The 27,924-nt window shown below is 42.2% G+C and overlaps 1 protein-coding gene across 5 annotated transcripts; it reads right to left on the bottom strand.

Moving 5' to 3' along the window:
• C8H10orf71 (chromosome 8 C10orf71 homolog) lies at positions 1–27,600 on the bottom strand. Of its 5 annotated transcripts, none has more exons than XM_010714481.3 (3): positions 27,544–27,600; positions 7,310–7,475; positions 1–5,715 (listed from the first exon to the last, which is right to left on the bottom strand). In XM_010714481.3, the coding sequence occupies exon 3, from the start codon at positions 5,537–5,539 to the stop codon at positions 965–967; it is 4,575 nt and encodes a 1,524-aa protein (XP_010712783.1). In that variant the 5' UTR covers positions 5,540–5,715; positions 7,310–7,475; positions 27,544–27,600; the 3' UTR covers positions 1–964. The 5 variants fall into 5 exon arrangements, with proteins under 5 accessions (XP_010712783.1, XP_010712782.1, XP_019473183.1 ...); XM_010714480.3 differs by lacking the exon at positions 27,544–27,600 and adding an exon at positions 17,040–17,346; XM_019617638.2 differs by lacking the exon at positions 27,544–27,600 and adding an exon at positions 14,245–14,356.
• Positions 27,601–27,924: the final 324 nt, after the last annotated feature.

Here is a 27,924-nt window from a genome sequence, read left to right as displayed (position 1 = left end):
TTTTTTTTTTTTTAATCGCAGAATGCATGAAAACAAAATTAAGAACAACATTTTTCAGATTTTAAAAGTTAGCACTGTATTTCAGTGGGAGCCTAACACCAAACCAAAAAGAAAAGCGTTTCAATTATATCAAGCAGAGATCTTTTCATTATAACAAAAGTTAAATACTTTGTGTTATGGGATTTTATTCAACCTTGCTCCTTACCAAAATATTTTGGGCCAACTATCAAGAGAAGTAGAAGTTTAAAGTTGCATTATAAATAACCCCTGATGCTAGAGGAGCATAATTGGAAATTATCAACAAATGTAAGGAATTCAGCAGCATGTTAGTGGACACTACAAGAGTATATAAGAAGTCAAGAGCAGCTGCAACTGTATTCTGGTTGTTTAAATTTTTCTTTGGTATGGCTGTTGTACTGTGCATCTTTATTAATAACATCTGGTTAATCAATGTGAGCAAAAAATGAATCTCAGGTTTGTGGCATGTTTGTAGCATTCTGCCTGCCAGTACAGTTCAAAGGCACTGAGTGAGGAAAGTTCAAGAGATGCAGCATCTCTCTTAGTTCTCAGGATGGACAGGATGGTCTCATAGGCTTGACTTTCTGCCATATATCATGCAACACATCTGGGCAAAAGAACGCTTGCTTTGGCAATCCCAGGCCACCCTAATGGCAAAGCAGCAGTAGCAACAAGCAGTGGCTTCATACCATTGTGTTTATTTGTTTAGCTGACATTGCCCTTTTATCTCATTGGTGATTTGGGGCTCACTCAATTTTACACTTCTTCAGAGAGACCGTCTCCTCTTATCTTTCAACATGATCATCCTTCATTTTCCTTCCCACCCAAACCATAATGAGATTCAGACATAGTGTTGTACAAACATAAAATCTGTGTGTGCTCGTGTGTGCATGTGACTGTCCAAATGGATCTTAACACCAGCTGGCATGTTTTGTTGCTTCATTTTTCAAGATACTCCTTCAGCAGAAAAATTATCTAAATTAGTGAGAGACACCAGGGCTGTATTTGGGGTTGAGCTCATGTCCTTTCCTAAGCAAATGTGAGTTTCTTCCGTATCTTGGCTGCAGGAGTGAGAGGCTGGTTCAGTACAGGGCTGGTTATCCACAGCTCCAGCGTATCTGTAGTCCTGTTGACCATCTTTTGGTAGTTCTGCCGGTTCTCCTTGTTTGGCTGACATTAACCAGGTAGATTCAGAGAGCTGAGAAGGTGATCTCAGCACTGCCACAGATGAAGCTGGTAAAGGCAGTGCTCTAGGGTAGGAGGCATAAGGAGAATTCCTGATTTCTGAAGATGAGGGCTGGTATGCATTTTCTTCGGAGTAAGGGACTGAGACTTGAACATACTTGCCAGTTTCTGGGTCATAAAAAGTCTTTACATTAACTTCAGCTGGTAAATCAACTACATAGTATTGGCCAGAATCAGGGTCTTGGAGAAGTTTACGCTGGGTCAAAGAAGGTGAAGGGCTTACTGCAGATGCACCACTAAGTCTTCTTATACTGGTTTCTGGAGAAGTAAAAGTTGAATGAGGAGCAGGATGGATAGAATACCCCAGTGGTGAGGGAGATGCTAGTGTGTGCCCAGAACGAGAAACTTTTCTCCCTGCAATGTCTGTATGCTCTGCCTGATGCTTTTTCTGCTGCTCTTCTATTTTCTTCCTCCTGCTTGCCAGCTTTTTGGCCCGCCGCAGAGCCTTTTCTGTTTTTGGTGGCACAGCAGGAGGCTTGCTCGCTCCTCTCTCCCCGAGTCCCAGTCTCTCAGCTTCCCCTGCAGGATCAAGTAGAGGATGCCTCTGTGTTGAATTGAGTATTTCTTCTGCAGATGTATCAGCTTGACTCTTCAATGCCATGTTCAGTAAGGCAGGGTTTATAGCACCTTCTGTCTCTCCAAGGCTAGAAATTGTTGGTTTCTCTGATGGTAAACTGACAACAAGAGAGTGCATTGTGCTTCCTGATCTGGGGCTTGTAACAGCAGAGCATTCAAGGCTGTCTAACAAAACTTGTGTATCTTCCATGTCTAGCATCTCCTCTTCATGGGATACAGAAAGATATGTATGGTCCTCTGGTATGGATTCAGCCACAGGGGAAATTGTCTCTGTAGTTATTATTTTTTTTGCACAAGAACCACCTCTGCGATTAAACAAACGATGGTTCTTAAAGTAATTTACCTTTCTTTCTGTTGGATAGCTGGGGCTGTTTTGTGCTTGGTCATTTTCTAGACCTAAATTTGGCTGTGTTAAGCTGTGTCTTGCCTTTCTAATCTGGGGCTTCTTTTTATCTCTGCAGATACTTTCCTCATTCATTTTCCCAACTTCATTTAACAAAGTACAAGTCTCTTCATCTTCTTCCATCAGCTTCCCTAACAAAAAGCTCTCTGTATCTTCCAGAAGATTGGGGTCCAGTGTTGCTGAAGTAGATCCAGTCTCACTGGCATCTCTCCCTCTGTCGGTTGCTCCTTCCCTCACATCCTGTTGCCCTATGCGCATCGATGCCAACCAGCCTTGCTCCGCGGCATGCAGCATGTCCTGGGGTTGCTTGCTGTGTGCAACTGGGAGTGCAAATCTACCTTCCATTTCTTTATAACTGCTGCTCACTGTATCATCTAGGGAAAAGGATCTAAACAGAGGCATCTTGACAGCTCTTATTACCTGAGGTGACCTGAATTTGTTATCTTTGATCATAAACAGACAGGGTTTGGCTGAACTTGAAGATGGTCGAGTTTGTGGCTCCTCAGACCTTGGAGTGGATGAGTCTTTTATGCTGTCAGAAGCAGAATCCATGCCATTGGCTTCTTCCTTTTTCTCTTGTCTTAGTTTTTCTTTTATCATGCTCCTCTGTTCATTCTCAGTAACTGTACCCTCCTTCCTCTCTGATGCACCAGTACCAGAGCTGACACAAGCATAATACTGCAGTTTGTCTTCCCCAACTGCATTCCTTCTCTCCTCGTGACTTTTCTTACTTTCTGCACTCATTTCAGCTTTAGTCCTCTGGCTTTCTTGAAGGCTTTCCTTCTCCACCAGGAGTTCTGGTGAAAGTTGCTCCTCCTGAAATGGTTGCTCTACTGTGGAGATGAAAGACTGTTCAGAAGAACTAGGGCTTCTTTTGCCTTGTGCTTCATGGTCAGTGACTGCCATGTTGGTTTGGATGTCGCTGTAAGGTACATCCTCTGCTGGTGAGAGTTGGCTTGGGAGTGTTTTGAAAGCAACATTTTCATTCGGTTTACCAGCCTCTCTCTCCTTTTCCTCAGCTTGGAAACTGGAATTTTGCAAGGGCTGCCCAAGTGTTGTATCTGTATCGTCTCTACTGTATAGTTTCATTGCCGGATAAGGCAAACTTTTTCTTAAATTGGGCTCTTCACACTGATGCCCTAACAAGGGGTAGTCCTCATTACCCCTTGTATTTTTAATCAGATCTTCATGTGTTGAATGATCTTGCTGCAAATTGTCTACAGTCTGGTGAAATAAAAAGTCTGCTGTTGTCTGGGGTGAACTCAAAGTCAGGTAATCGTCTGTGAAGTGTCCAGCTAAATCAGTTTTATTGTCCTTTTCATGAATACTCTCAGACAACGCTGAAGTTATATCACTCAATTCATCTTTCTCTGCCATCTTCATGCTATTTTTCTCTTGCAAATTCTCCTGTATACTTTCCCTAGCCCTATTTCTATTTTCCAAGACTCTTAATAGAGGAGAAGGGGTGTAAATAGTCTTAACACGTTTACGCACATCTTTCAAGTTGAACAATAGACTTGATGCTTTTGATTTGTAACTGTCCCGAGACCTGTAATCACTAAACACACTCCCTTCATCATCTCTCTCTGACATGCTCTCAGTGGGAGGAGGCGTGAGCGGGATCATTTCACTTTCCATGGGATCAATCTCCTGTTTTGGTGGTATAATGGGTGTTAAGAGTTTAGTGATGTTAAAAATGGGACTGACCGATCCAGGAGAGTTTGCCTGTTTAATCAGAGGAGTCACATCCTGATCAGGTTTGGCTCCAGATGCTTTTTCAGACAATAAACATGTTTCATTGCTGGTTGAGAACTCCTCTGAAGTTTGTCTCCTCTCTGATGCTCCTTTTGTAGCCCTCAGCCTCCTCCAGGGTAGACTGGTGGCTTCCTGTTTGGTTAAGGTGGCTGGGAGCCCTCGTGGAAGTGGAACAGGTGCCTGGGACAGAGATGAGGGAGAAACCATCCTGTGGGACATGGACTGGGGTGAGATGGAGGTCTGGGACATGGCAGGAGGGGAAAGTTGATCTGGAAGTGGCAGGGGTGGTATAGGAGGGGCTTCATGGATGGGCGGTGTTGGGGGATGTGGGGGAGCTGGGAGTGGAAGTGGCTGAGGGACTGGAGGTGGCTGAGGAGGATTCTGGTGCACGTGGATCCTAGGTGGAGGTACAGGAGGAAGAGCAGCAGGAAAATCAGTTCCAGAAGGGAGGGGACCCCGAGGTACAAATACAGCTGGGAGGGGGATACTAAAAGCAGTTTCTGGTGGAGTTGGCTCCATCTGAAAATCTTTCTTCTGATTCTTAGCAACAGTGGCCTTGACGGGTGGCAATTTAAGTTCACTTGCATGAGATCCTTCAATAACTGGCGTTTCTTCGCGGTATGTAAGACTTTCCTTTTCTGTTACTGGATCAACAAATTCCTCTTTTTCAGACAATTTTCTATGATGGACATTCCATGATTCAAAAGCACTATTCTCACTGTGAAGAAAATTGCCTTTTTTTGCTGGCTCATTAACTTTCAAATTTTTGTTTTTGAAAGCATTTTTAGATGAACGGGAAAAATTTGACTTGGCTACTTTTGACATCTCAATCAACACAGGATAACAACCATCAGAACCCCAGTAACTCATATCTATTTTATTAGGTCTTTTCTGTGGCTCATGTTTGCCACTGACATGGTGGCTATCTTGACTATCCTCAGAAAATCCAGACAGTTCCTTGTGGATGTTTAAAATGGCTGTGTTATCCCAGCATGCCATATCATTTCCATGATTTAATTTACATCTTTGAAAGCTATTTTTAATGGGCTGCTTGCTGGCTATCAGGGAATCTCCTGACCCTTGATTTGCAGTCTTATCGAACGTCTTAATCAGTGAAGAAACTTTTGAAACATGTTTATTGTTCCTTGGACCAGGGACTGGCAAATTCAGCTTTTTCCTTTCTGTACCAAGGGTGTTATTCTTGGCACTCTTTTTCTCTTCTGGAGCACACTTTGGTAACTGCTGGAATGTTGAAGCCCATATTGCATTTTCATTGTTTCTTGCTGCTAGCTTGTTACAGCTTGCTGTTAATTTGATGGCATGGTTTAATGCCCCTGGATGAAATTTAGCAGAGAACTGGCGAGTGAAGTCAGGTGAAATGGCAAGATCTGGTTCATTATAAGAGTCTTCAAGTTCTGCCACACACAGACTTTTGAAAGCCCGATCTGTGAGGCTGCTCACCTCTCGGTCTGTGTCATCCAGGAGACTCCCAATACTTGAGGAGTCGCTCTGTCCTTCTGTATGTTTCTTATTTCCCTGCATTGTTCATGGGAGTCATGAATGAACTATCCAAAGGATTAAAACCAGGCGTCAAATGGGCAGATGACTGTGTTGCAGAGTTCCAGTCGTTTGCAATTTATAAATATAAAGCAATTCCTCCAGTCAGTGCTGCAGCATACTGATTCATCTTATGGAACAGGTGAAGGAATCTTTCTTCTCTGTAAAGACAGATTATGAATAATCATTTTTATATGGTAATATTATTAGAAAAAGAGTATTTTCTAGATAGATCGGTCACTGACTAATTTGTTGCTACATGTATTAAAAAAAAAAAGCTAGGAACATGTTAAACAGTATGGAAAACAATTATTATTTCAGTCAATTTGGGCAGTTTGCAGTAGATAGTTACTGAAAAAGGCCATTAAGATTCCTTACTTGAGTTCTTAAAGACATAAGAGGCAAATTTCAAGTACTTTACTTTGCTTACTTCCAACACTTCCAAGTGCTGTGGAGGTTGTCTTTTTTTGGCCAGGATGAATAAGCAAATTCAAAAAAGAATGTCAGTGTACATCAGTGCACACTATGTCTTCAAAAGTGAGTCTCTCTGTACCAGTCAAGCTTTGCTTTGATAATTATCAGCCTGAGCATGAGAAAAAAAATGGCACTGTAAGTAAAGCATTAAAAAATAATATAAAAAATAGTTTGCTGTGCATTACATGTTCCAAGAAAATATTGCTGAGGGAATATGTTTTAGCCACTCATATTCAGATATGGTTGGGTTGATGTACTGAAACTGAAGAGGCTGCTAATATCAGTTTAGCCAGCAGAAGGCAGGAGTGACTAGGGGACTCTATAAGTTACAGTAAAGGAGTGCAGGGAACATTTGGTTTCACTTCCAGAACTGATGGCAGTGAACGGTAACCCATTCAACACAATTATAAAATATCAGTCTTCCATTAATCTCTGATTGCAATGTGAAGGCAGGATCCATATCAAGGTCTATCTTTACATCAGTCTGGAGACAGAATGGGGGAATCCTTGGGTGGAACGAATATAAGCAGTAGACCTTCTGCTATGCTTGAAATGTATACTCTAAAATCCTTCATAGTTTACTTTTTAAACAATTTAGGTAAGTATTCTCACACTGAATGGCACACTATTCACACACTGTTGGCTAACTACAGTGACACTAAGTTTAGAAGCATACTTAGGAGCCAGGTAAAACCCACTCCCTAAAGAAAGTCTGATCTGTATTCCATTTTCCAGTAGAATTTCATAATTAATTTGTAATGAGCTGAAACACCAAAGTTCCCATCCAAAGTAGCATCCATCTATCCATTCTATACAGGTGGAGACATCACCACCTAGAGCTTGGATCCACTGTAGAACCGAGCAATGAATACAGAATTCAGCCCCTCCAATTGTCCAGATCCACGACTCCACTTTGGCTCAGATCTGTAAGACTCCTGGGAATGGCACATCTTTCCCCATGAGGACTCAATACTAGCAAGTGTGAAAAACCAGAGGAACTGGGGTTTCTCAGCTGAGTTACTCACAGTTCTTCAAATAAAAATGCTCCTTACCTTCCTTTTCTATTTAAAAAATTCAGCCAACATATTTATAAACTGAAATTATCATGGTGAATCTTGATTCCTGTCCTCCCAGTCATAAAATCCCAATGACTTAGGTAGAGCTAACATAGATTAGCACCAGAAATAAAATTAGCTTTTTCCTTTTACACTGTACAAAGATTTTCAAAGCTGAGTTTTGTTTCCATCACCCCACATAATTTTTGGAAATACAGGTGCATACTCGCCAATTTTGCTTCTCATCTCTAGAACTTCCTCTCATGCTTGTATTTGGCTTCATCTCCGAACATCTTTAGTGAGGAGGTAAAAATAATCCAATGATGTAGCTTCGACAGAAGTAGTTTATTGGGATGTTTCCAATCTCCAGCATTTTTGATCTTAAGTGAATTCTGTAATTTGAAAACATTGAAGACTTGTTTGCATGGGATATTTTCACACACTATACTCATTTATATATATACACATATACTCATTCATTTGTTCATTCACATTTTACAACCATTTCAGGAGTGACTTAGAGGATTTCTTACCAAAAGAGACACAGTGATAATAACCTGATAACTTGGGGGTTTGGTAGCTTGTGGAGTGCAATCAGGTTCCTAACAAATAACTGGCACAACCTCCAAAACTCTGGCAGCCCCAGCAGAGGGTTGTGCCATATGGCTCCTTCCTTGCTGCTTTCTGCCTCCCAGCTGTGCCACCCTTTCAGAAGGGCTGCAGAGGAAAATGTGCATTTCCACTCCAGATGCATCTGACTATCTGCTGCCAACAGGGATAGACAGAGGTCCATCTGCTAGACTGGGAAGTAAAGATGCTGAGACCTGAAAGCCCATCCTTTTTTCTGCCTCTGTTGTAAAGGAGAGGAAACATAGACAGATGGGATAGTGAGGGGCAGTAAACAAGGAATCTTTGTGCTTCCACACACAAGTCAAAGGACGCTAAAGGAAAGCTCAGTTATGGTGGACACAGACGGCTGCTTCGCTTTAGCTGTGCAGAGCCCCATGGCTAGTTTGTCTAACCCTTGCAAGACAATATTTATTTCCCACAGGGAAAACTGCCTGGCACTAAGGTAAGGCAAATAGGATATAGGAGTAGGTACAGTAGATTTTCCTGACATAAGAACCCCCTCTGAGGAAACTTCTGCGTAAACCTGCAGCAGCCAAAAAAAAGCCTGGAGAAAGGAGCAAGAGCTTGCTCACTGGGATGGTCACCTACACCTTATCTGAGGAAGGACTGTTGTTACTGTTATCTTAAGGACAACCATGTACCCAACAGAACTTTTCATGGTCTTTTTTAAGTTTCCTGGCTAAAAAATGTATATGTAAAAGCAAAGAAACAGAAAAATGCCACATTTGGTTGCAGCCAGATGTAGAAGAACATCCTCACCACAGAGATATGTGACAAGTTATCTCTTTGCTCTGAGGTTAAATTATGATTTTACGGCTTCTGTGGTATTCTTAACTGCGCAAAGCCAACACAGCTGTGGGAGCATATGATTATGCTCTGGCTCACTCATCAACAGAGCTGTTGACTAAATTCCAGTGGCACAATGCTTATCCACTATTTATTGGTGGTGATGTCTGAACTAGGAAGAAGCTTGGCTTTCAGATCTCATGGGCAGAGGTCTGAAGAGACATCTTGTCCCATGTAAACTGAGAACATTTGCTGAAAAGTGAGTAGGATAACAATAAACACTGGGATCATGAAGCAATCCCAGCAATTATTTTCCTAGATGGAGTCACTGTTATAAAAACTACTCAATGCTGCTGATTGAAATAGGCTAGTTTCTGTCTCTGAAACCTCTGAAACCTTTGTGAAGATCCTTGTCTCGGCAGGCCATAATGTTAGTACTTGGGCAGTGTAGTGTTTAAAGTGGGAAATGTATCCTCTTCAAACGTTCAAGATATCCGTCACTACAAGGACTGGATTGAAACAACAGCACTGTACTGGTCTGGCTATCATTTACATAAGTATGATGGCAGCTTCTGAACTGCTGAGGAAAGAAACTATTCACAGTCTGTTTGGTTATCTGATAAAATCATATTTCTCTACTTTTTTGGACAAACAGCAGTCTGCAAGAAAGATACAGTGTTTGTGCTTAGCTCAGTATTTACTCAGTTCTAAAATTTCAGATATGTGAATTTAGTCTATTTTCCACATAGTGAAAAGCAAAGCTAAACATATGAAACTGCTTGGGAAATGCTGAGGAACATGTCAGGTACCAGGCACTGGGTACCATCTGATGTAAGCTACTGAAAAACCTTGTATAAATGCACAGATTTCAAGGAGTTTAACCTCCCTTCCCTTCTAAAAAGAAGGCTTTTTCAGTGGCTCTTTTAAGTGTCTAGCAAGTTGTTGAGGAGGTTAAGTTACAGAGACTATTCCTGGCCTGGCACAGACTGAATGTCAACTGTTTTCACTAGGCACGAGCTGGGTGAACCAGCAAACTTGGCTGTAGAGAGTGACATCACTGCTGCTGCAATACATGAAGGCATGGTTTGTTCTTCCACACCCCCATGGGCTGCTATTTGGCTGAAATGTTTTGCCATCTCAGTGGCATTTTGGCAGCACCCCTGCAAGTTACACAGCAGCCTGAAGTCAAGAGCACTGCCTCCTCCGAGCATGGAAAGGGAAGGTTTATTACTTTTCTTAATCTTTGTGAGCTGTTTTCTTTATGTGGTTGTCTTTGTATGGCATCCATCCACAAGGAAGCTCCAAACCCAGAGATCAATGACTACTGGATACTTGAGCTGCCAAGAGTGCATGTGTTGTTGGTCATCCTGGGCTGCATCAGAGCTAAGTGCTCCCTCTGAACTGTCCTGGTGCCTGGGCATCTCCACGAGCACTGCTTCTTCTGACCATTACTCAGGGCATAAGCTCTGGGGGAAGGATTACAGCACCCTCAGCAAGGAGAGAAGCTCCTTGCCAAGAGAGACAGTGTCACTTCTGCCACATTTCCCCAGTTGATAAGAGAAGGCACTTTCTGGATTAAGATGGTTAAAAGGTGAAAGATCTTAGCACAAGTCTTCATTTCTCTCATCCAGCAAGATCACTTTCATTTATGCTCTGTGATCATAACGGATGGACAAAGCAAATTCACCTTCTTGGTAGAACAGATACTACGTTGCTGAGGTACTAATACCTGCACCAACTGAAAGAAGATGGAGAACTGGGTCTGCACAGTTTACAGTGAAGACCTCAAACATTGACAGAAAGTAAGAGCATAGAACAAGGTGACTTCAGTTATTCCAGCATCCAATCATTACAAAGATCAATCAGTGTAGACTGGGGTCCATTCACCTTGAGAATCTGGCCTAGCAATTGTGTCTCAAAAAGCTTGTCCTGAGCCAGAGAAGAGGAGACACTGTTCTTGACTTTGAGCCAACTTCTGTTCTCAGTTACACTTGTATAAATCTAGAGTCATGTTACTGACGTCAGTAGAATAACTGAGAACAGAATTGGTGACTCAAAATACATCTAATTCCTAAGCCAACACTGGTGCACTATCCAGAAGGCTACCTAAGTAACTGTAGTCATAGTAAAGAGAAATCCAACATCTCTCCAGACCGAAACCTCATTCCATGTGGCATTCAAACCAATACGTGAAGGAATAGGATTTGGAACTTATAGTAAATTGCTATGCTACCAAATTGTCTCCTCTATTGCCAGAACGTATTTGTGGTAATTTTGATATTTTCCGCACTTATAACAAGAGTATCTAGATCTGAGAGTGGTGTGGTAGACCCCTCTAAGACCCCCCAGACTGGATTAGCAGAGTTGGTTGGCAACCTGAATTGCCACTGTGCGACATGGCAGGCCATGAAAAATCGCACGTAATATATATCTGAGTAGTTAAAATTGATTATTATTACTGTTCTTAACTCAGAGAGAGCAGTTTTGCATGAATTAAAAATGCTCATTTATTTCCTGCATCAAACAATATTCTGATGGTGCTGTGACAGGGATGTGGTCTTGTTTTGAAGTTTCCCTAAGTAAATATTCTAAATGATCATAAAAATCTACTCCAACTATTTTTCTAGAGGAAGTACTGTTAAAATAAATATGACCATTATTTTCTTTGTTTAATCAAAATAGTTTTTTTTTCTGACGAAAAAACAGCTGAAGCCTTTTTCTCTCTGTGAGTTCTACTGAAGCTGGTGTTTCTGCTATCTGAAACTGGGGGCTCATCAGACCTGCAGCTCAAAGAAGATTGTTGCAGCCTGGTAGAAGCATGAATGCAATTAAGGTATATACATAGCTGATGATCTATCCTTACGTATCCTGCTCTGTGTTCTGCCTCCAGAGAGAACCTTCTCCAGGCCTCAGCTGGAATGTTTATTTCTTCTGTTCAAAATGCAAACCTTCAAGCACTGAGACATGAATTAAAATGGGAGGAACAGAGACTCCTTGCAATACTTATGGAGAATCATGGCAAATCTATATTTCTCCTTCTGGTTCAATGGCAAAGACCCAATGGTTATTTCCAGCTGTTCTCTAGGCTGCCAGTGTCCTCTACATGCCCCATCCTGTCAATAGGCCTGTCAAGGCTAGAAGAAAGACATGTCTCTCAGACAGGGTTGTACTTGAACTTTCTTGCAACCCCTGCTCACTTCTTCCACTACCTGAGCCCTGTTCCTTGTCTTTGTAGAGTCACTAGAACACAGAAAGGATGGAAAAAGGCAAAGGTGCAAGGCACATACCTGACATAGGCAAAGGGCAGTTACTGCACTTGACAAACAGTACAGCTCTATAAGAATCACAAGGCAAGCATGATGCTCCTTCCATGACTTCCAGCAGAGACAACTGACATTTAAGCAACTGAACCCAAACAATAAATTTCTTGGTATTAAATGTCTGACTGGAAAAGGCCACTGTCTGCAACTACATCAGTCATTATACTCTGGGATATTTATACAGCTCCCCAGTAATATGGTATGTGTACACCTCATGGTTATCCATAGAAACTCTCATTCTACAAGAAGGATTCTATCTCATTTACACTTCAGTAGTGAATACTCAACTTCAACTGATTGACTTGCTCAAGATCAAACAAAACAACTGTAGCAGGGCAAGGAATCTAACCTTTATATTCTGAATCCCAGAAGAGGTGCCTAACCTTTGGGTGTTAAGGCAAAAATAGTGTCCTTCTACTGCCCTTCCTAGAGCATGGTAGTTTATCACAAGCTGCTGCAAGAGCAAGGAAGAAGCTTTATGGTATAAAACCACTCAACTCAGTATGGTGATGTAGTTCAGCATTACATTACATAGTGAAAATCAGGCAGATCTGCAGGTGACTGTCATACTGCAAAGCCCCCATCTCCTCCTCAGGTTCCTGACACCCGTATCTCTTCTTGGGATTGTGAAAACTCCAGCCTTCCTCATCAGTTCAAAGTGATGACTGTCACTGTATTGATACTGCCCTTTTACAAAGCACTGACAGCATTTTGGCTAATTAGACAGTTATTCACCTCCTTTCATTTAGACTCAAGCAAGTCTTAGAGGATGAAAGTTGAGTTACTACTCTCTGAGTGCAGGAAAGGAGATTTTCCCACAGCAAAGCAATAGAGTACTGCAGTGTGCAATAGCTAGAGATGAGGGAGGAGGAAAAACATGGATGAGAAAACCTGGTTACCTTGTAAAGGAGTGTGCTGGACAGTCCCAACTTTAGTCAGGCGAAAATTGTAACGATACCAGCATTACCATACCATCTGCACCTTCAAGTTTACACTCAGACCACTGAAGCCTCTAGGCAAGGAGAGACTGGCCTGCACTCACTCACGTAGAATACAGTCTTAGGAAATAACAGGCTTGCAGAAAACAACTATTGCTCTTTTTACAGATAGTCTCACCTGCTCCTTTCCTTTATATCTTCTGGGTGTATCTTCTGGACACGAATTTGCACTATCTATTTATTTTCTATTAAATTAAAAAAAAAAAATTCAAGACATATGTAAGTGCTAGGATTCATGTTCTAAGTAGTTTTATGACCCAGTGAATTCCACATGATATGTAACATCATAAAATATCTGTCCTATGTTACTAAAGAAACCTTCCAGATACATCAGTCTTGATTTTGGAAACACGCAGAACTTCCCAAAGGCTTTGTGAGACACAGATGTTCACAGATTGTGTTCCTAGAGTTAACCCAAAATGACATGCAACACATTGTCTCCAGAATCCAGTGCAACTAATAGTATCCCTAAGAAACACCTATCATGGAAGACACACACAAACACACAGCAGAAGAGCAGAGAAGACACAACACTGAACTGAGGTGAATATCAGCATGTGGCAACCTGTGACAGGCACAATACTTGCCAGTTGCACTGTGAGCCTTACTATCCACGGACAGTCTCCCTGGACTAGCAGCTAAGGCCATCTCTCTGAATGACAGGGTGCAATCAGTGAGGAAACTGTCCATAGCTGAAGGACAAGAATTCACATACCCAGTTTTTATTCATCTTCAACACCTGAGTAACAAATGATGATTTTCATACCCTGTAAACTGTCTGAACATACTAAAATCAAGCCCCAGTTTAATTTTCTTCATTGAAGATTTGCACCAGAATGAATTCATCAGTTACAGCCAATCTCTGTTTTTTTGTCTTTACAGAAGATTAAGGTAGGACCAAGGCTCATGAGTACGATCTGTTAACAACATCCAGCATGATGCAGAACCAATCTGGAGAAAGAAAGCTCTGCCTTAGTAACATCCCTGCAGACAGAATCAGACCCCAAGAGCTTAGATAGTGAACAGTTCAGACCAGGGGATAGAGGCATACACTTGAGCAGGGAAGAAAAGGTGAAGGTCTTGGTTTTCAAGGTTTTCTGGCTCAGGCTGCAGAAAGAGAGAGATTTCTTACTTATACCTTGCTGCAGCACTCAAATGCAGTCAAGAGAGCTCAGTTCTTAAGTAAGTGATGTGGAGGCAGGAAAATAACACTTCAGTACATGTCATAACATATAACTCGAGCACAGAGCCATCCATTTGCTTAACATCTTTTCTGCAGTGACAAACTGCACCTCAACCATTTGCAATGATAGCAGAGCCATCCCAGCTGAAGGACAAAATACAAATTCATGCCTGCTACTTGGAAGTTAGTCTGACAGCTACTCATCCATTGGAGGACTTTGAGAGGGCTGGGGAAGCCCACCCACCTGTGCTTCCAGTTGGTACCTCTGAAGGTTGCACTATTTTCTTCCTTTTGAAGAGAAAAAGCCAGCTAGTGGGCTCCTTGTGAACAAGATGAAAGCCCCTTCCAATTCCCTCTTCAATGTGAAATGGGTTCTTTTATTTCCTGGGAAGTGAAAATTCCTTTTTCTTATTCAGGCACTGATTCATTGTCATGATTTAACAGTGTGTCCCTAAGGACCTTCTTCATTCTTTTACAGTTAATGCATATGCTAAGGCATTTCTTGAGATTATCCTGTAATGGTTATATAAAAATAAGAGAGAAAGAACAAGAAAATATGAAGTTTTAAGTGGAATCCACCCTTGTTCACTAAGAGGGAGGCCAATGACTGGCTTGAGAGAGGATAGCCCAGACTAGCTCCCTCAATAGCATCACTCAGCAACTTCAGTGACACTGTGACCACCCTAAAATACACCTCAGCAGAGCAGAAGTCATCAGAAGTGTGCAGAATTGTACAATGGTTAGCACTGAAGCTGACAGACAAGCCAAACTGACATGAATGTGTGACAGCTTATGCCTGATTCAGCTGTAGCCTGGCGGAGGCACACCTGAGACTGAGGGTCTGTACTGGCTGTAAACTGCCGGGTAATGCTGTTTGCTGACTGCGTGTAAAGGTGTATCTAAATGTTAACCATATGTATCCCTTTCAGAGATTTACCTCAGAATTTCACAGGTTTTCATCTATCTTTTATAATTGGAAGATATGAGTAGAGTGGCCTTCAGGTACCTGGCTCTGTCACCAAAACAGCTTCAGACATATTTTCTAAGCAACAAGGAAAACAATCCTGAAACTGTTGCAGTGCAGCTAGGTGAGAGACTGAAAAAAAAGATGCATCAACATTTGACCTGCTTAGCTCACAGGAAGGTTGGTGTGACTGTTACTGGATGATTTAGATTAATCATTACTAGCTAATGCCTTCATGTATATCATTACTTGCAAGCACAGGAGATGAATAATAAAGAAACCCAGGACTGTAATTAAGTATCTGCTTTCTATCCCTGCCTAAAGAGGTTCATTTGGCCAGGAAGAGGGTGATCAGGGAAGGCCTGTACTCTGATGGCTTCAGTCCTGCCTCAGTTTCCCTGGGAGCTGCCTGGAAACAGGGTCTCCATGGCAGTCTCTCTGATCACAATACACACCCCAGCTGCATGCAAGCCAGCACAGCTAAGCCTACAGCTAACAATCACTTGCAGAATTCCTCTCTGCCAGCAGCTTTCTGTGTGAGTAATCCCAGCTCCAGTGGAGAAATTAAAGACTGATGCAGTGGTATTTTCTCCCAAGCTGGACCATAGATTTACTGGCTTTTTACTGGTCTTACATTGTATTCTGCACAGCTCAAGTAATGCAAGCAAAGACAAGACAAACATTTCCAAGAAGGAGATAGGATTAAGAGGCTGCAGAGTGAAATCTTTGTATGTGGATTTGTGCTGCAGGGATGCAGTTACACCTGCACACCCTTCCTTGGCTGGGCCCTTCTAGTTCATAGGTGAGCACTTGTTAGTAATGTTTTGCTAAGTAAGCCATAAAAAATGCACGTAATTTAAATATTGTTCCAGTGGGAAGTATGGAAGGACAGAGAAATTTGTTTCAAGCCCCTGTATGCAGAGAATCTCTAGTTTGTTAGTATTTTTCAGAAGTCTATCCTCCAAGCAATTAACTGGGGGTTTTTGCTCCTTACATGGGCAGTTCTCTGAAGAACTAAAGGGAAGAACCACAAGCTTTGAGTCTGTTCAGAAAAGGAACTCCTTATTTCTTCTCACTTCTCCTTCCCTTCCACTCCCACACCAGCAATGGCAGGATACCAGCAAGGGATCTCTAACTGAGAGCTGACAAAGTCAGCCTCAGTCAGCCACTATGGCCTGGTGCGAGGATTTTTTTCCTTATTCAAAACTAACTGTATTGACTATTTACAGAACATATAAAAAAGCACAAGTGATTTGGGTTCCCAACCTTCACTTCAGCTATTCCCGTTCTTGCTTTGCTCTGAGTTCTGCGCTAGGCTCACAGCATGTTGCTCTTTCGGATGGCAGATGAAGAAGTTCTGCAACAACTGGACTCAGAAAAGCCTATGCCATTTAAGAAATTTTCCAGTGATTAAAAGTGGATACAAGTCCTAGTCACAGTATTTATAGTGGCCTCTTAGCACTGCTGAGGTATTTAAAGTATTTTACTTTTTCAGGCTCTGTAGTGCACTAATTGTTTCCTATAAAATATTTAAACTGTTTCTCTTCCTATTTGTTCCAAAAAAGCCAAAAAATCAAGAAACATAAAAAACAAAACCAACAGTACCAGAAATAAAAATACCTTCACACCCCTACACAAATCACTGAAGTACGTAGGAATATTTTTATCTCTAGACAGTAATCATCTAGAAAATGAAATCAATGTATATCTGTTTAAAATTGCTTACTGCAAAATGTGCAGGACAATTAAATGGAGCTTCATAGCAATTTAGCAGTCTTTTTTTAAAAAAATCCCCCTTTACTGAATAGCTGTGTCAAAACCAGTAATCACTGCATAATACACTGCATACTATATGTATACCTTTTCCCATACACAGATTCTCAGAGGCAATCCAGCATTTTTAAGAGCAGAAAAAAGCTGGACAAAACGAAACGACTTTCTACCTCTCATCACTGAAAAAAAATAAAAGTGCTGTTTGATTTCTCTAATCTAATTATTTACACGTTCACATGCTCAGACACCACTGTTCTTCATCATTTTCAGGTTTTAAAAATGCCCATATGCTTCCCCCTTACCTTTAATGCTCCAGCTTCCTGATCAGGGACAGTACAGTGCTGCACTTTCTTCCCTTAAGTCAAAGCCCCAGCACATTTTGCAGCAGTCTGCTTACTATTAGCACTTCCCATTATTTATGTGTTTCAGACTCTCCTCTGAACATGGTTATCTTAACAGAAACAGTCACTGAAAAATAAACAATCAAAAAAGAAAAGTGGAGAAGCTAACCCTTGAGTCCTCACAGACCTGCCAGGCCAGGTGAAGTGAGCAAGGAATCCAAAGTTAGTAAAATGTATTTAAATAGTTATCAGGCAAGGGGAAGCCAAACGGAGATCATGGTGGGGAAGAGGCAAACATACGTATTGGAATAACCATGCGGTGTCAAGTAACAGACAGATGAAACAAACAGTCATCAGCTATTTTTAATTCAGATTTGCCCGTGGTAATGCTTGAGAGATAACTAATACAGAAAGTAATGGTGTGCAATTGGCTTGCTACAGCCAGTGATTCAAACCTGAAAGCACCGCATTTTTGTACCCACAGGTGGGAGTTAGTGTTTATTAAGGTCACCATGAAATATATCGTGTAAGAAATATGGGCATGAGTGACACATTACTGTTCTACCAATGCCTTTTCATAAATAGCTCATTTCATCATCAGAGCTGGACAAATGTATCCAGAGTTCTTAGTGTAAGAACCTCATTCCACCCTCCTTCCAAAGCAAACAACACCAGCAGCCCTCCTGGAGGCACATGCCAGCATTGAGTTTCATTTGGTGAACTGCAATAGGACATTGAATAAGAAGGGAAATATGCCACAAAGTCAGCAAGCTAAGTTTTTGTACCACAGATATAAACAATGGACTGCGCCCTGTGCCCTGCTAGAGGTGCAGAGCTTCTTGCTGTAGTTACGGGTTTCTCTTCGGGCTTAGCACTGTTCTGGACTTGAGCTTCAGCCCACAGCAAACAAAGATCTCCTATGATTATGGCCCAACTTCTACTTTCATGCTAGAGCAGGGCTCTATGTGAGCCTGGTGTTCACCTGCATTTTAAGAAAAGCTTCTAATTACATGGATACAGCATGAATAAGGCAGCAACCATGCTGTCTCCACCGCTTGAGATTCTCTGAGCTCTGGGAGGCTTGGGATAAACAGTAACTCTCTGCAATCCAAGAGCAACCTGAACTCACCTGTCCTTAGAGGGGCAATGATCTGCCTTCCCCAAAGCAACGTTCAGCCTTGATTTTCCCACCTGGAAGAGGTGTACTGCTCCCCACATATACCAGCAGGAAAATGTTGCTAAGGCCAGTCTCCTAGGCTCCTGGTCTGTGCTTTTGGTGCTCAGCTGCTTCTGCTAATTCATCCCAAACCAAATGCTCATCTTGCCAAATATCAGGGCATTTCTGTCAAGTTCTGGTCCCAAACTGTACACTCCAACAGCTACTCATGCCCATACCTCATGACAGCACCTACGTTAAGATCCAGTGTGTGCACAAGTCATGGCCCCTATGAGCTGAGCCATCCAAGAGAACTGCTGCATGCTGTAAAAACAGGTTGGGATGAAAACAAGCAGTAGAAAAGCAGTTTTCAGGAGCCCACTGACACTAGTGGAGGCAAAACTGTCTGTATACATATCCCTGTCTCTCCCACACATTTCTGAAGAAGGGTGGAATGTATTTCTGGAATACTTGTGCTAAAAATAAATCCGTCTCTGCTATCTATGAAGAGAGGCAGGTATAGCCCGGGTTTCTGTGAGCCCATGAACTTGTGAACTGCTTAGAGGCTGAGTAACAACTAAAAAGACCCCTATGGAAATTGACTGTGGATGCTTGTGCAGGAAGGGTGGCTGAGGGCTTGGAAAATCCAGAGGCCTCTCATGGGGAAAGCAGCTGGGGCTAGTGCTGTGCATGATGAATGTGCTGTGCAGGCTCCAGCTTTGAGTGGGCTCACATCTTAGGATAGGCATTATATTCGTTCAAATACGATGATAATAAATACAAATATTTGCAAATTCAGTGCTCAGATGAGACTCTGGGATCAGATGGCCTGCCATTAAAATAAAACCACTTCTGGGGAAAATCACTGAACAGTACACAGCAAACACAACCCAGAGGCACACAGATGTTGTTACCCTACTCCCAGGAAAGTTAGAAAGCAAAAATTCCTGCTGCTTCCTTTCAGTGAGTGTGGAGCAATAACAGATCACATCGAACTTTAGTAGACAGCTATTTGGACTGAAATTCTAAATTTATGTGAAATGAGAACACCATTAACACAAATATGTCAATATCAAATGAATTTATGCAGTTTAACGAACTCCATTTTTCACACACACTTCCTCACACATACAAATTTGAAACTCAGTATGCTTGGCAAGGCTGAAGGCACTCACATGAAAGCCTTATACTGCAAAAGCAGTATTTTTTCAGGATTTTCAGAGTTGTATCCCACCACTTAACACTTTCTTCAGGGAAATAAATGGAATTCTGCCCTACTAAGGGAGTCAGGGCTTTTCTTCATTACCTTAGCTGCAAGTCCCACAGAAACAGTATTATGCAGACCTCAATGGGATAATGGACCAATTACACGCAAAAGGTCCCTGGTACATGGAAACAAAAAAATGCAGAAATGAAAGTGTGCCACTCTAGACTACGAAAATGCAAGCATCAAACTGCTTTGATTGTAGAAAGTAAATGGTTTATAATTCTCTTGGCATGGACAAGCAAGTGGCCTACTTAATATCCCCGAAGTGTATTAGGATTACATTGAGTTTTCAGTTGTTTGCTTAGAGCACTTTTTGCCCCACAGAGAAATACAGGTTCAGCCCTCACCTGGCAGGCACAGGCTGAATGATTTGTTGACTGATACCCCAGTCAATGCAATAACTTCACCTCTGGGCAGAGGACAGGCATACCACACTGCCTAATAACACCTTCACCTGCTCCACATGTACACCACCTGAAGTTTTGCAAGGCCTGTTTTTCTAGGGTACTTCTAGCACCTGCATGACTGCTCCTGGATGTGCCCAGAGGTGCAGCAGCATTGCAGGGCTGAACAAGGAGTCATGCTGCAAACCAGGCTCTGTTCCACCTACCCAAGGCCCAGTGCTGTTTGCCAGCAAGAGGGCTCCACTGCCACAGGACCTGTCTGGATGGGGAGATGGCTGCCAACTTCTGTCCCATTCCTGCAGCATGTCAGCAGACCCAAATTCTTTCCAGGCTCAAGCTGATCTGAATGCACATCGCCTCTGGTAATAGAAATACAGTTTCTGGGGAGGGAGTGCTCAATTTATTCCTCCTCTTGCAATCTCTGCATTTCACATCTGAAAGGAGGAGAGAGAAAGCCTGAAAGTGAGTCAAAGTCTCCATTTCTGCAGTCTCCTTTAGGAAGCACTGGGCTTGTCTGAGCATGTGCACATTTTCTCTCAAGTGGGAAAGCATCATTGCTTCCTCAAGCAGGTGGATTTTCTGCAAAAACTCTGCTCAGAACAGCCCCTGGCCTCTCCTAGCTGCAGGAGGCTGCAAAGGGCTGAGGGTTCTGACAGAAGTCTCCTTGTTATTGCTATTGCTATAGGTGTTTTCCCACCCAAAGAGAAACTAAAGCCGCATCTTCTAACACTGCATCAGCATCTTTTGTTAGCTAACACAGGCTATGCTGCACCTGGCAACACAGGAAATGACAAATAGATCTCTGCCATATTCCTCTTCACCTTTGTCCTTTTCTGCATTCAACCTCAACCCACATGCGAGTTCAAAACAAACTTCTGTCCAGACAAACAAAGCAGAGCAGACATAAGTGAGGGCAGATAGGAGCAGTCCTGCAGCCTGCTCCCTTGCAGCCATTTCTCCAACTTGCTGGAAGGGCTGTTTACCTTCACACCCCCAGAGCCATCATCCAGGGCTACTTTTCAAAGTACGAACCTTGCCAGAGGTCCTAGAGCTCTGACAAGGAGAGAAATTCTGATTTATGAAGTCATTGGATCTTTCCCTATTTGCCCTTATTGCAGCTTGGAAGGAAGACTAGAAAAATAAAAATTTGCTGTAAAAGAAAGCTCTGAAAGAAATTTCAGCATGGGTCAAACCAAAAGAAACTTTCCTTGATTTTACAATTCAGAATTTTACAATACATTATTTAATACAATACAAAATCCAAATTGTTTTTGGAATGCCCTTTGAAAGTATTAGGAGAGGTTTTCTTCCCACTGACAGAAAGCTATAATTCTTCCCTGAAATCAGATTTCTCCTGAAACCAACAATCTTTGCTGCATCTCAGCTTTGACTGCGCTTGTGAGCTCTGGCAGATGTTGGCTATGCTATCTTTTGAGCTCTACCTTAAATTCTCTCCAGCCTGACCTGCTCTCTCCACTGCTGCCCAGTCAGTATCACCCAGTCTCAGCTGACTCAGAGATGGCTCCTCTGGATTCCAGCCCAGAGCACCCTACTGAAAGCCCTGGGAGGTGCCTTGCCTGTAATGGCAGGCCTGGGCTCAGCAACCCTCTGATGGCTCCCAGGGACAGAAGTTGCCCTTGAAGGACTTTGAAGACCAGAAGACTTTGTGACAAATTTTGGCAAGGATATCAGTCATGACCACATCCTATCTATTTCCCCCAAATTATACTGCAGTCAGGAGCCAAGTCTTGCTTTTGACAGTAAGATAGCAGCATCACATACCTTGATCATATCTGCACAACCCCAAAAAGATGTTTTTTGCACAGCAATTTCATGTTGAACACTCTGCTGAGAGCAGAAGACAGATATGACTTAAAAGAAACCTACTATGGAAAATGCTAAAGAGCAGAAGATAGGTAAATTACTCTGCAAAAAAAAGGGTCCAATCCTGGAAAGCATTGTAGTACATAAGTCAGTAAGCAAAAAAACCTGCCAGGTACCAATCTGCATCTGGGCACCAATTTACCTTGGAAATAATTTTTTTTCTTTACTTTGGCCACCAGGAATTGTCAGTGCAATAAGCAAGAACTGTGAGAGCGTCAGCTAGTCCCAGGATGAGCAGTGAAGTAGACTTCCAACTGAAGGTTAGGAAATGAGCAGGCTTGTGACAGATCAGATGAAGGAAAAATACCTGTGAATAGCTGCAGTGACCTAAAAATTAGTCCTCTGAAAAAAACATTACAGAGAAGCCGGTGACATTTAGAGACGCTAAGACAAATGCATTAGGCATTTTATAAACATAGCTCTAATCCATCTGAGTTAAGAAAAGAGGTGGGAGGAATGTGGATTTACTGGACTAGTATAAATATTTCCTATTTACACATCACAAAGCAAAAACCAGAGACCACAGGCTAATTAAAATAGCTGGACAGCAATGATGGGAAACATAAGCTGCTATTTTTAGGGAATCATATGAGCACCCAACAAGCTACAAGTCTGGTCAACGTGGAGATGTCACATGGCTGCCCAGAGCTCTGAGCACTGTACCTCGCCACCGCAGACTGTGGACCAGCCACTGGGATTGTTTCCATTCCCTCTCCAGATCTCATCCAGATTTTGCGCAGTTCTTTGCATTTCGCACAACAGCTTGGAAGATTTTCCATACATTTTTCTTAGGGCCACTGACATCTTCTGCAGTTAAGAGATGGGCTTTGGATAGCATTTGCAGGGGTAACCCCATCAGATTTGGGGGATTGGCAGTGTTTTATGGGAGAGAGCTGTGTCACACCACAGTGCAGCTGGTATTGCAGAAGTAGCTGCTGTTCAAGTGTGGGCTCACTGCTGGGTGGGGAGGAGTCAAGAGGCAGAAGATAAAACAGAACAACTTGTTATTGGCTTGTGAATTTGCCCTGCTCACAGTGGTTTTCATTTTGTGGTTTCCAGAATATACTGTCTGGGGGCCCAAAAGAGGAAATAGCAGAAGAAAACATGAGAATTTAGTTCCTCACCAGGAAAAAAGCGTATTTATGTTGTCTCCTAAATTCAGACCACTGCACAGTATGCTCAGAAAATAAGAGGGTGCAAATGTGTGTCTGTGTTGTTCCATGTTTGAGCACTGGCGGGCAGGGATGGGAAGACCAGACTAGCTCAGGAGAGAGACCCCATTCCAGATATGAATCAGACAGGGAAGGCATTTAAATTTGCATTCCCAAACCAACAGTCTTCTGAGCTCAAAGCCTTCTTCAGAAAAGAAGTTCTGGAAACCACACACAAAAAAAAAAATCTGAAAATGCTTCAGTTTTGCATATCCTGAACATTCCATTGCACGAGAAATGCACTCTGCCTGCGTAAAGGCACTTTGTCTTCCCCACAGCCCTTCCCCCCAGGTTGCTGCCAAGCCAACACCATGGGCACAGCACGCGAGCTGCAGCAGACACCACTGCCCAACCTGTTTCCAGCCTATTAGCAGATCAGAGTGCACCAGCTAACTGGGGAAGGCAGCCTTTTGCTTTTTCCCATTCCAGTAATCCAAGGAATTAGACTATTGTATTTCTAAAATGGTACAACTTTAAGTTGCACTAAAGGAGAGCAAATAATCTAAAATTGGCTCTCAATAGGACAGGAAACATGCGAGAGGGAACTAGAACTTGATGGCCAGCCTTTCAGAAAAAGCCAATGTGTAATTGTTCGGGGTTTCATTGAATGTCCTGAATGGAAGATTAACAAGCCAACAGATGGTGATGATGAGATTATCAGGGTTAGCAGGAGGAATCCAGGCAAACACAGAACTGCCAAGAACAGCAAAAACCTGCTCTGAAAGACAGCAAACGTGTTTTCTGTGCAGAGCAGTGCTGTATAAGTCTGGAAAGAAAGAAGTCAAGAGAATAGAAAGCAGCTGCTGCAGAGAAGCAAGAAAACAGCAATGCAGCCATCAGAATTAGAGCGAGGTTGCATAGATTCACTGCAGGCACCAGCTCTTCACCTGGCACTCGTCAGGGTCATCTACTGTAGCTCAGGACCTGGCTGTCACATCCTTGGCTCCATCTGCTTTGGAGCTTGAGTGGCTTGGGAAACTGGGGACAGGTCCTCAGCCTGGAGCTAAGCCTGGGCAGCATAAGGGAGCCTGACTGTTGGTCCTAAATATTTTGTCACAAACCCTTACTGAGGATTACCCAGATGAGTCCCTGGTTATCAGAGACTGCTCTTAGAAGTAAAGTGATTCCTGGGACTGAAACTCGCTGTACCAATATACGAGGGTTGCTCTGAATATAATGCCTCCTATTTTATTCTGTTGGCCTACAAAGTCAGAGGTAGTGAGTGGTGCGTTTCAGCAGTGTTGACGGAGGCCGTGAAGTACCTTCACTCGTGCAGAGTTTGATGAGCGTGGCATGCAGGTTTCTGTTCATCCCTGGTGAAAATGCATAGCAATGACGGTGACTATATTGAAAAATAGTGTTTTATTGCTGAGAATTTGTTCTATCAAATAGTATTATTGTGCTCTGTATCTGTTGCACTTTCCCTGAAAATAAATAGGAGGTATTACTTCTGGAGCAATCTACATACTAGAATGGCTGGTATTAATAAAGAGACAAAGGCAAATAAAAGAACCATTCTTTAGTCCCTTTCCTTTCAGAAAAGAGCATATGGTTTGAATTATGATAACAAAAACCACTGACTGCAGACATTTTTTAAAGGGTCGTAGTCTGCAGAACTCATTACAAAATTTACATTATCAAATATTTCAGTAAAAATGTAATGAGAATAAAAAGACAAATACTGAGATTTTTTCAAAGTCACAACTGTTTTCTTTAAATTTTACAAAGATCTTTTAGACAAAAAAATAATAAAATGACTACAGATAAAAGTTTTAATCCTTTAAAATATATGTGATTAATTATCTTCCTGTAGAGACTTTCCTTAGGAACAAAACTAAACATGTTTGCAGAATCAAGGCTATAAGCATGTCCATAACTTCACTCATGCAGATGTTCTCACTGATTTCAGCAGAAGTGTTTACATACAAAGTAGAGCACAGACTGAAGCATTTAAGCATGGTGACCTCAAAGTGCATTTTTATTGCAAGAAAATATTGTTTTTTTCAAAATACAGCAATACTACTCAAAGCCAGGGTGTATCTGCAATCCATTAACAGACTGTGTGTGCAGACAGAACAAAATGAAGAGGAAAAGTCTGTTGTCTCCACTGATGTGTCCATGTCACTTGGGATCACAAACCTATTGATTTCAATATTCCAGCCCTGCTGAAGGACAACAGCTCCCCAGACATTTCAAATGATTTGATGTGCTGAACTTGAATATTTTGGAAATTAATACTGACTGCAGGAGCAGCCTGGCAGATCTGTCTGAGACAGCTCCAATCAAGAGAAACCCTCCTAGAGACATGAGTGAGGAGCTAGAACACACTCTGTTCCCATACTGCTTTAAAGATGGAGCTTGTGCAGTTCTCACAGAAGGGATGCTAATGATACCTTGGGATAGTCTTTTTCCAGCCTAGCTGAGCATGACAAGCATGAAACATCTCTGTAGAAAAAAATACCACAAGTTCTGAGAGCGTGCAGACTTTCAGGAAAGCAAGTACTGAAGTTCTTAATGTCAATAATTTAAATGCAGAAAACAGGAAGAAAGCAAGAAAATGGTACTGTGAACAGAACAAAGTAGGAATTAAATGTTATTTAAACAGCAGTATTTTTACATTCTTTGACTTTGGATACTCTTGTCAATTCCAGTGTCAGGATCCACATTTGTCTTTGCACCTTTCATGACTACCATTTCTGTTGCCTATAAAAAATCAAGCTGCAGATTCACACAGTCCTTCTTTTCACTCATGATGTGAGTCACATTATTTTGTAAAGTCTCTTATTCATTCATGAGGTTTTAACAGTAATCACCAGTTATCTTAGAGGTTTCTACTGTGGCCAGTACCAGAGTAAGCAAATGCCTAACTTTGCATTGAGTGGTGATGATCTTTAGAACCACACCCCAGGTACACCTAGTCCTGTATCTTAAGACAAAAACAAACCAAAACCAAACATACAAAACAAACAAAACCCCAAACTAAACAAAAACCCCAACCAAAGAAACCAACAACTGTCCATTTAAATTAAACCATTCTGCAAAACACGTAGAGATTTATATCAAATACTTGTATCAGATGATTTCCTTTGCTGAATGGCTGCAACATGCTTGTGTAGATGTGATTTAGATTCAAAGCAACTAAATTATATAGCAAACGTTACAATAAGAACCAATAGAAAAGCCAGGAAGAGAGTCCAGATTCCAGCAATATGGACGATTCGTCAGATTAAGTTGAGTCCTAAATGGGAAAATCTCTAGGGGAGGATTTTTATTAGCACATTCTGCCTTCTGAAAATTACTTTGATATGATCATAATGCCTTTGTGCTTTTGTCTACTTATTGGTAGTATTTAGAAAGTGCCTATTACTCTCGAGTCTGGAGCTACATAAACAACAACAATAATAATTAATAACTTTTGCAATTAAATTCTGCCAAATGAAATCTCATATTCAGCTTCAACTGGATGCACTCATCTGTCTTAAGTTGTTGTCTAGGGTTGCTGTGCACTATCTAACTGTTGGTATGATCTATCCCAAAGGTGGATGGGAAACTTTGAAGCTCTATAAATAGAATATATTATTATTATTAATACTGGGAGATGATAGGACTGCAGCAGTTCAGCCTCAGGGGACAAAGGCACTCAAGAACACTTTTAGCATTTGATGCACGGATGGTTCACAATCAGTGATAAGAGGAAGAGAAAAGCTCTAGTACAAAACATCCCATAAGAGCACAAAGATGAGATTCAGTGGCTGGAATTAATCACACTCAGCCCTGGCCTTTTACACGATTAAGCTGGCCACTTAGGCTGTCTTTCTCATCAATGTAGGGCTCTAGGAGGTCTGAAATGCCTTTCTACCCACAGAAGAAATCGCAGCCTCAAGGGGTCAGTTCCTCCAGAAATCTCCTGAAACAGTCAAAGAGGGGTGGCAGAGCCACAACCCCAATAAGGGACCAAGACCCAGCACTCCCACAACCAGGAAATACAAAGGAAAGGTGTAAAGAGGAGAAGGGATATAAAGGGAGTGAGGGTACTGGGAAAGTCTTACAAAAACAGGGAAAGGGAAGATGAAACAGCAACAATCACTGGTTTTCTGGCTTTGAAACTCTGTGGGTCTGATCCTATTTCTCTTAGATACCAGCAAATTCTCTCTGGCAGGAAATATGAACAGAATAAGATTGCACAGGACCAGAAAAAGAGCGTTAAACAAATGAATTAGGCACTTGCCTGTACATTCCCTCACTTTGACTTCCTCAGCGTGACAAGGAAGATGTGGGCCTGCCTAGTGCCCTGTAAGTTCTGTGAATATAGTCAAGCACAGTACTGTTGGCTGGCTTTGCTGAGAGCTTTTGCTTTCATGCCTGAGTGTCTTTCCTGATCACTGCAGTGCAGTGGGGGTGGACACAGAAACTGTCAGCAAATCTGAGCAAGATGGAGCATCACAACAAGGTCACATAAGTAAAGGGTGTTGTATGTCACTTCAAAGTCAAGCAGGAAACAGCATTTTACCCAGAGAGATGAATAGAAGAGATACATACATACCCTCATATGGGAACCCTGCTGGAGCAGACAGTCTCCTTCCCTGCCAGCTATGCTGTGTCAGAGTATGACAGCATGACCCCACCCCCCTGCCCAGATGTAATCAGGTGCCTGCGGGGCCTTCCAGCAGAGCCTGTCGCTGACAAGAATGACAGCAAACCCTGCTTTCACCTAAAAAGACAATCGCGTTTAGGTCTGCTTCCTTTCACTGTTTGTTTGACAGCCATGCAGAGCACATGTCCTTGGCTCTTGGTTTGCTGAGCGAGGGCAAAGGAGAGCCATGGCCAGGCCTCATTTCACTAGCTGTTTGCCTGGATGCCATGGGGGGCTGAGCAGTTACGGCTTAGCTCTTCACTCATCCTAATGAGGAGCTGACATTAACTG

The sequence above is a fragment of the Meleagris gallopavo genome, chromosome 8 (genome assembly GCF_000146605.3).
Source record: "Meleagris gallopavo isolate NT-WF06-2002-E0010 breed Aviagen turkey brand Nicholas breeding stock chromosome 8, Turkey_5.1, whole genome shotgun sequence".
NCBI classification, from domain to species: domain Eukaryota; kingdom Metazoa; phylum Chordata; class Aves; order Galliformes; family Phasianidae; genus Meleagris; species Meleagris gallopavo.
The sequence above is the reverse complement of the archived record's forward strand: the minus strand, read 5'-3'. Positions and strand labels throughout refer to the sequence as shown.

Excerpts from the sequence above, each read along its gene's own strand:
- C8H10orf71 (XM_010714481.3), bottom strand. The coding sequence starts at position 5,539 with ATGCAGGGAAATAAGAAACATACAGAAGGACAGAGCGACTCCTCAAGT.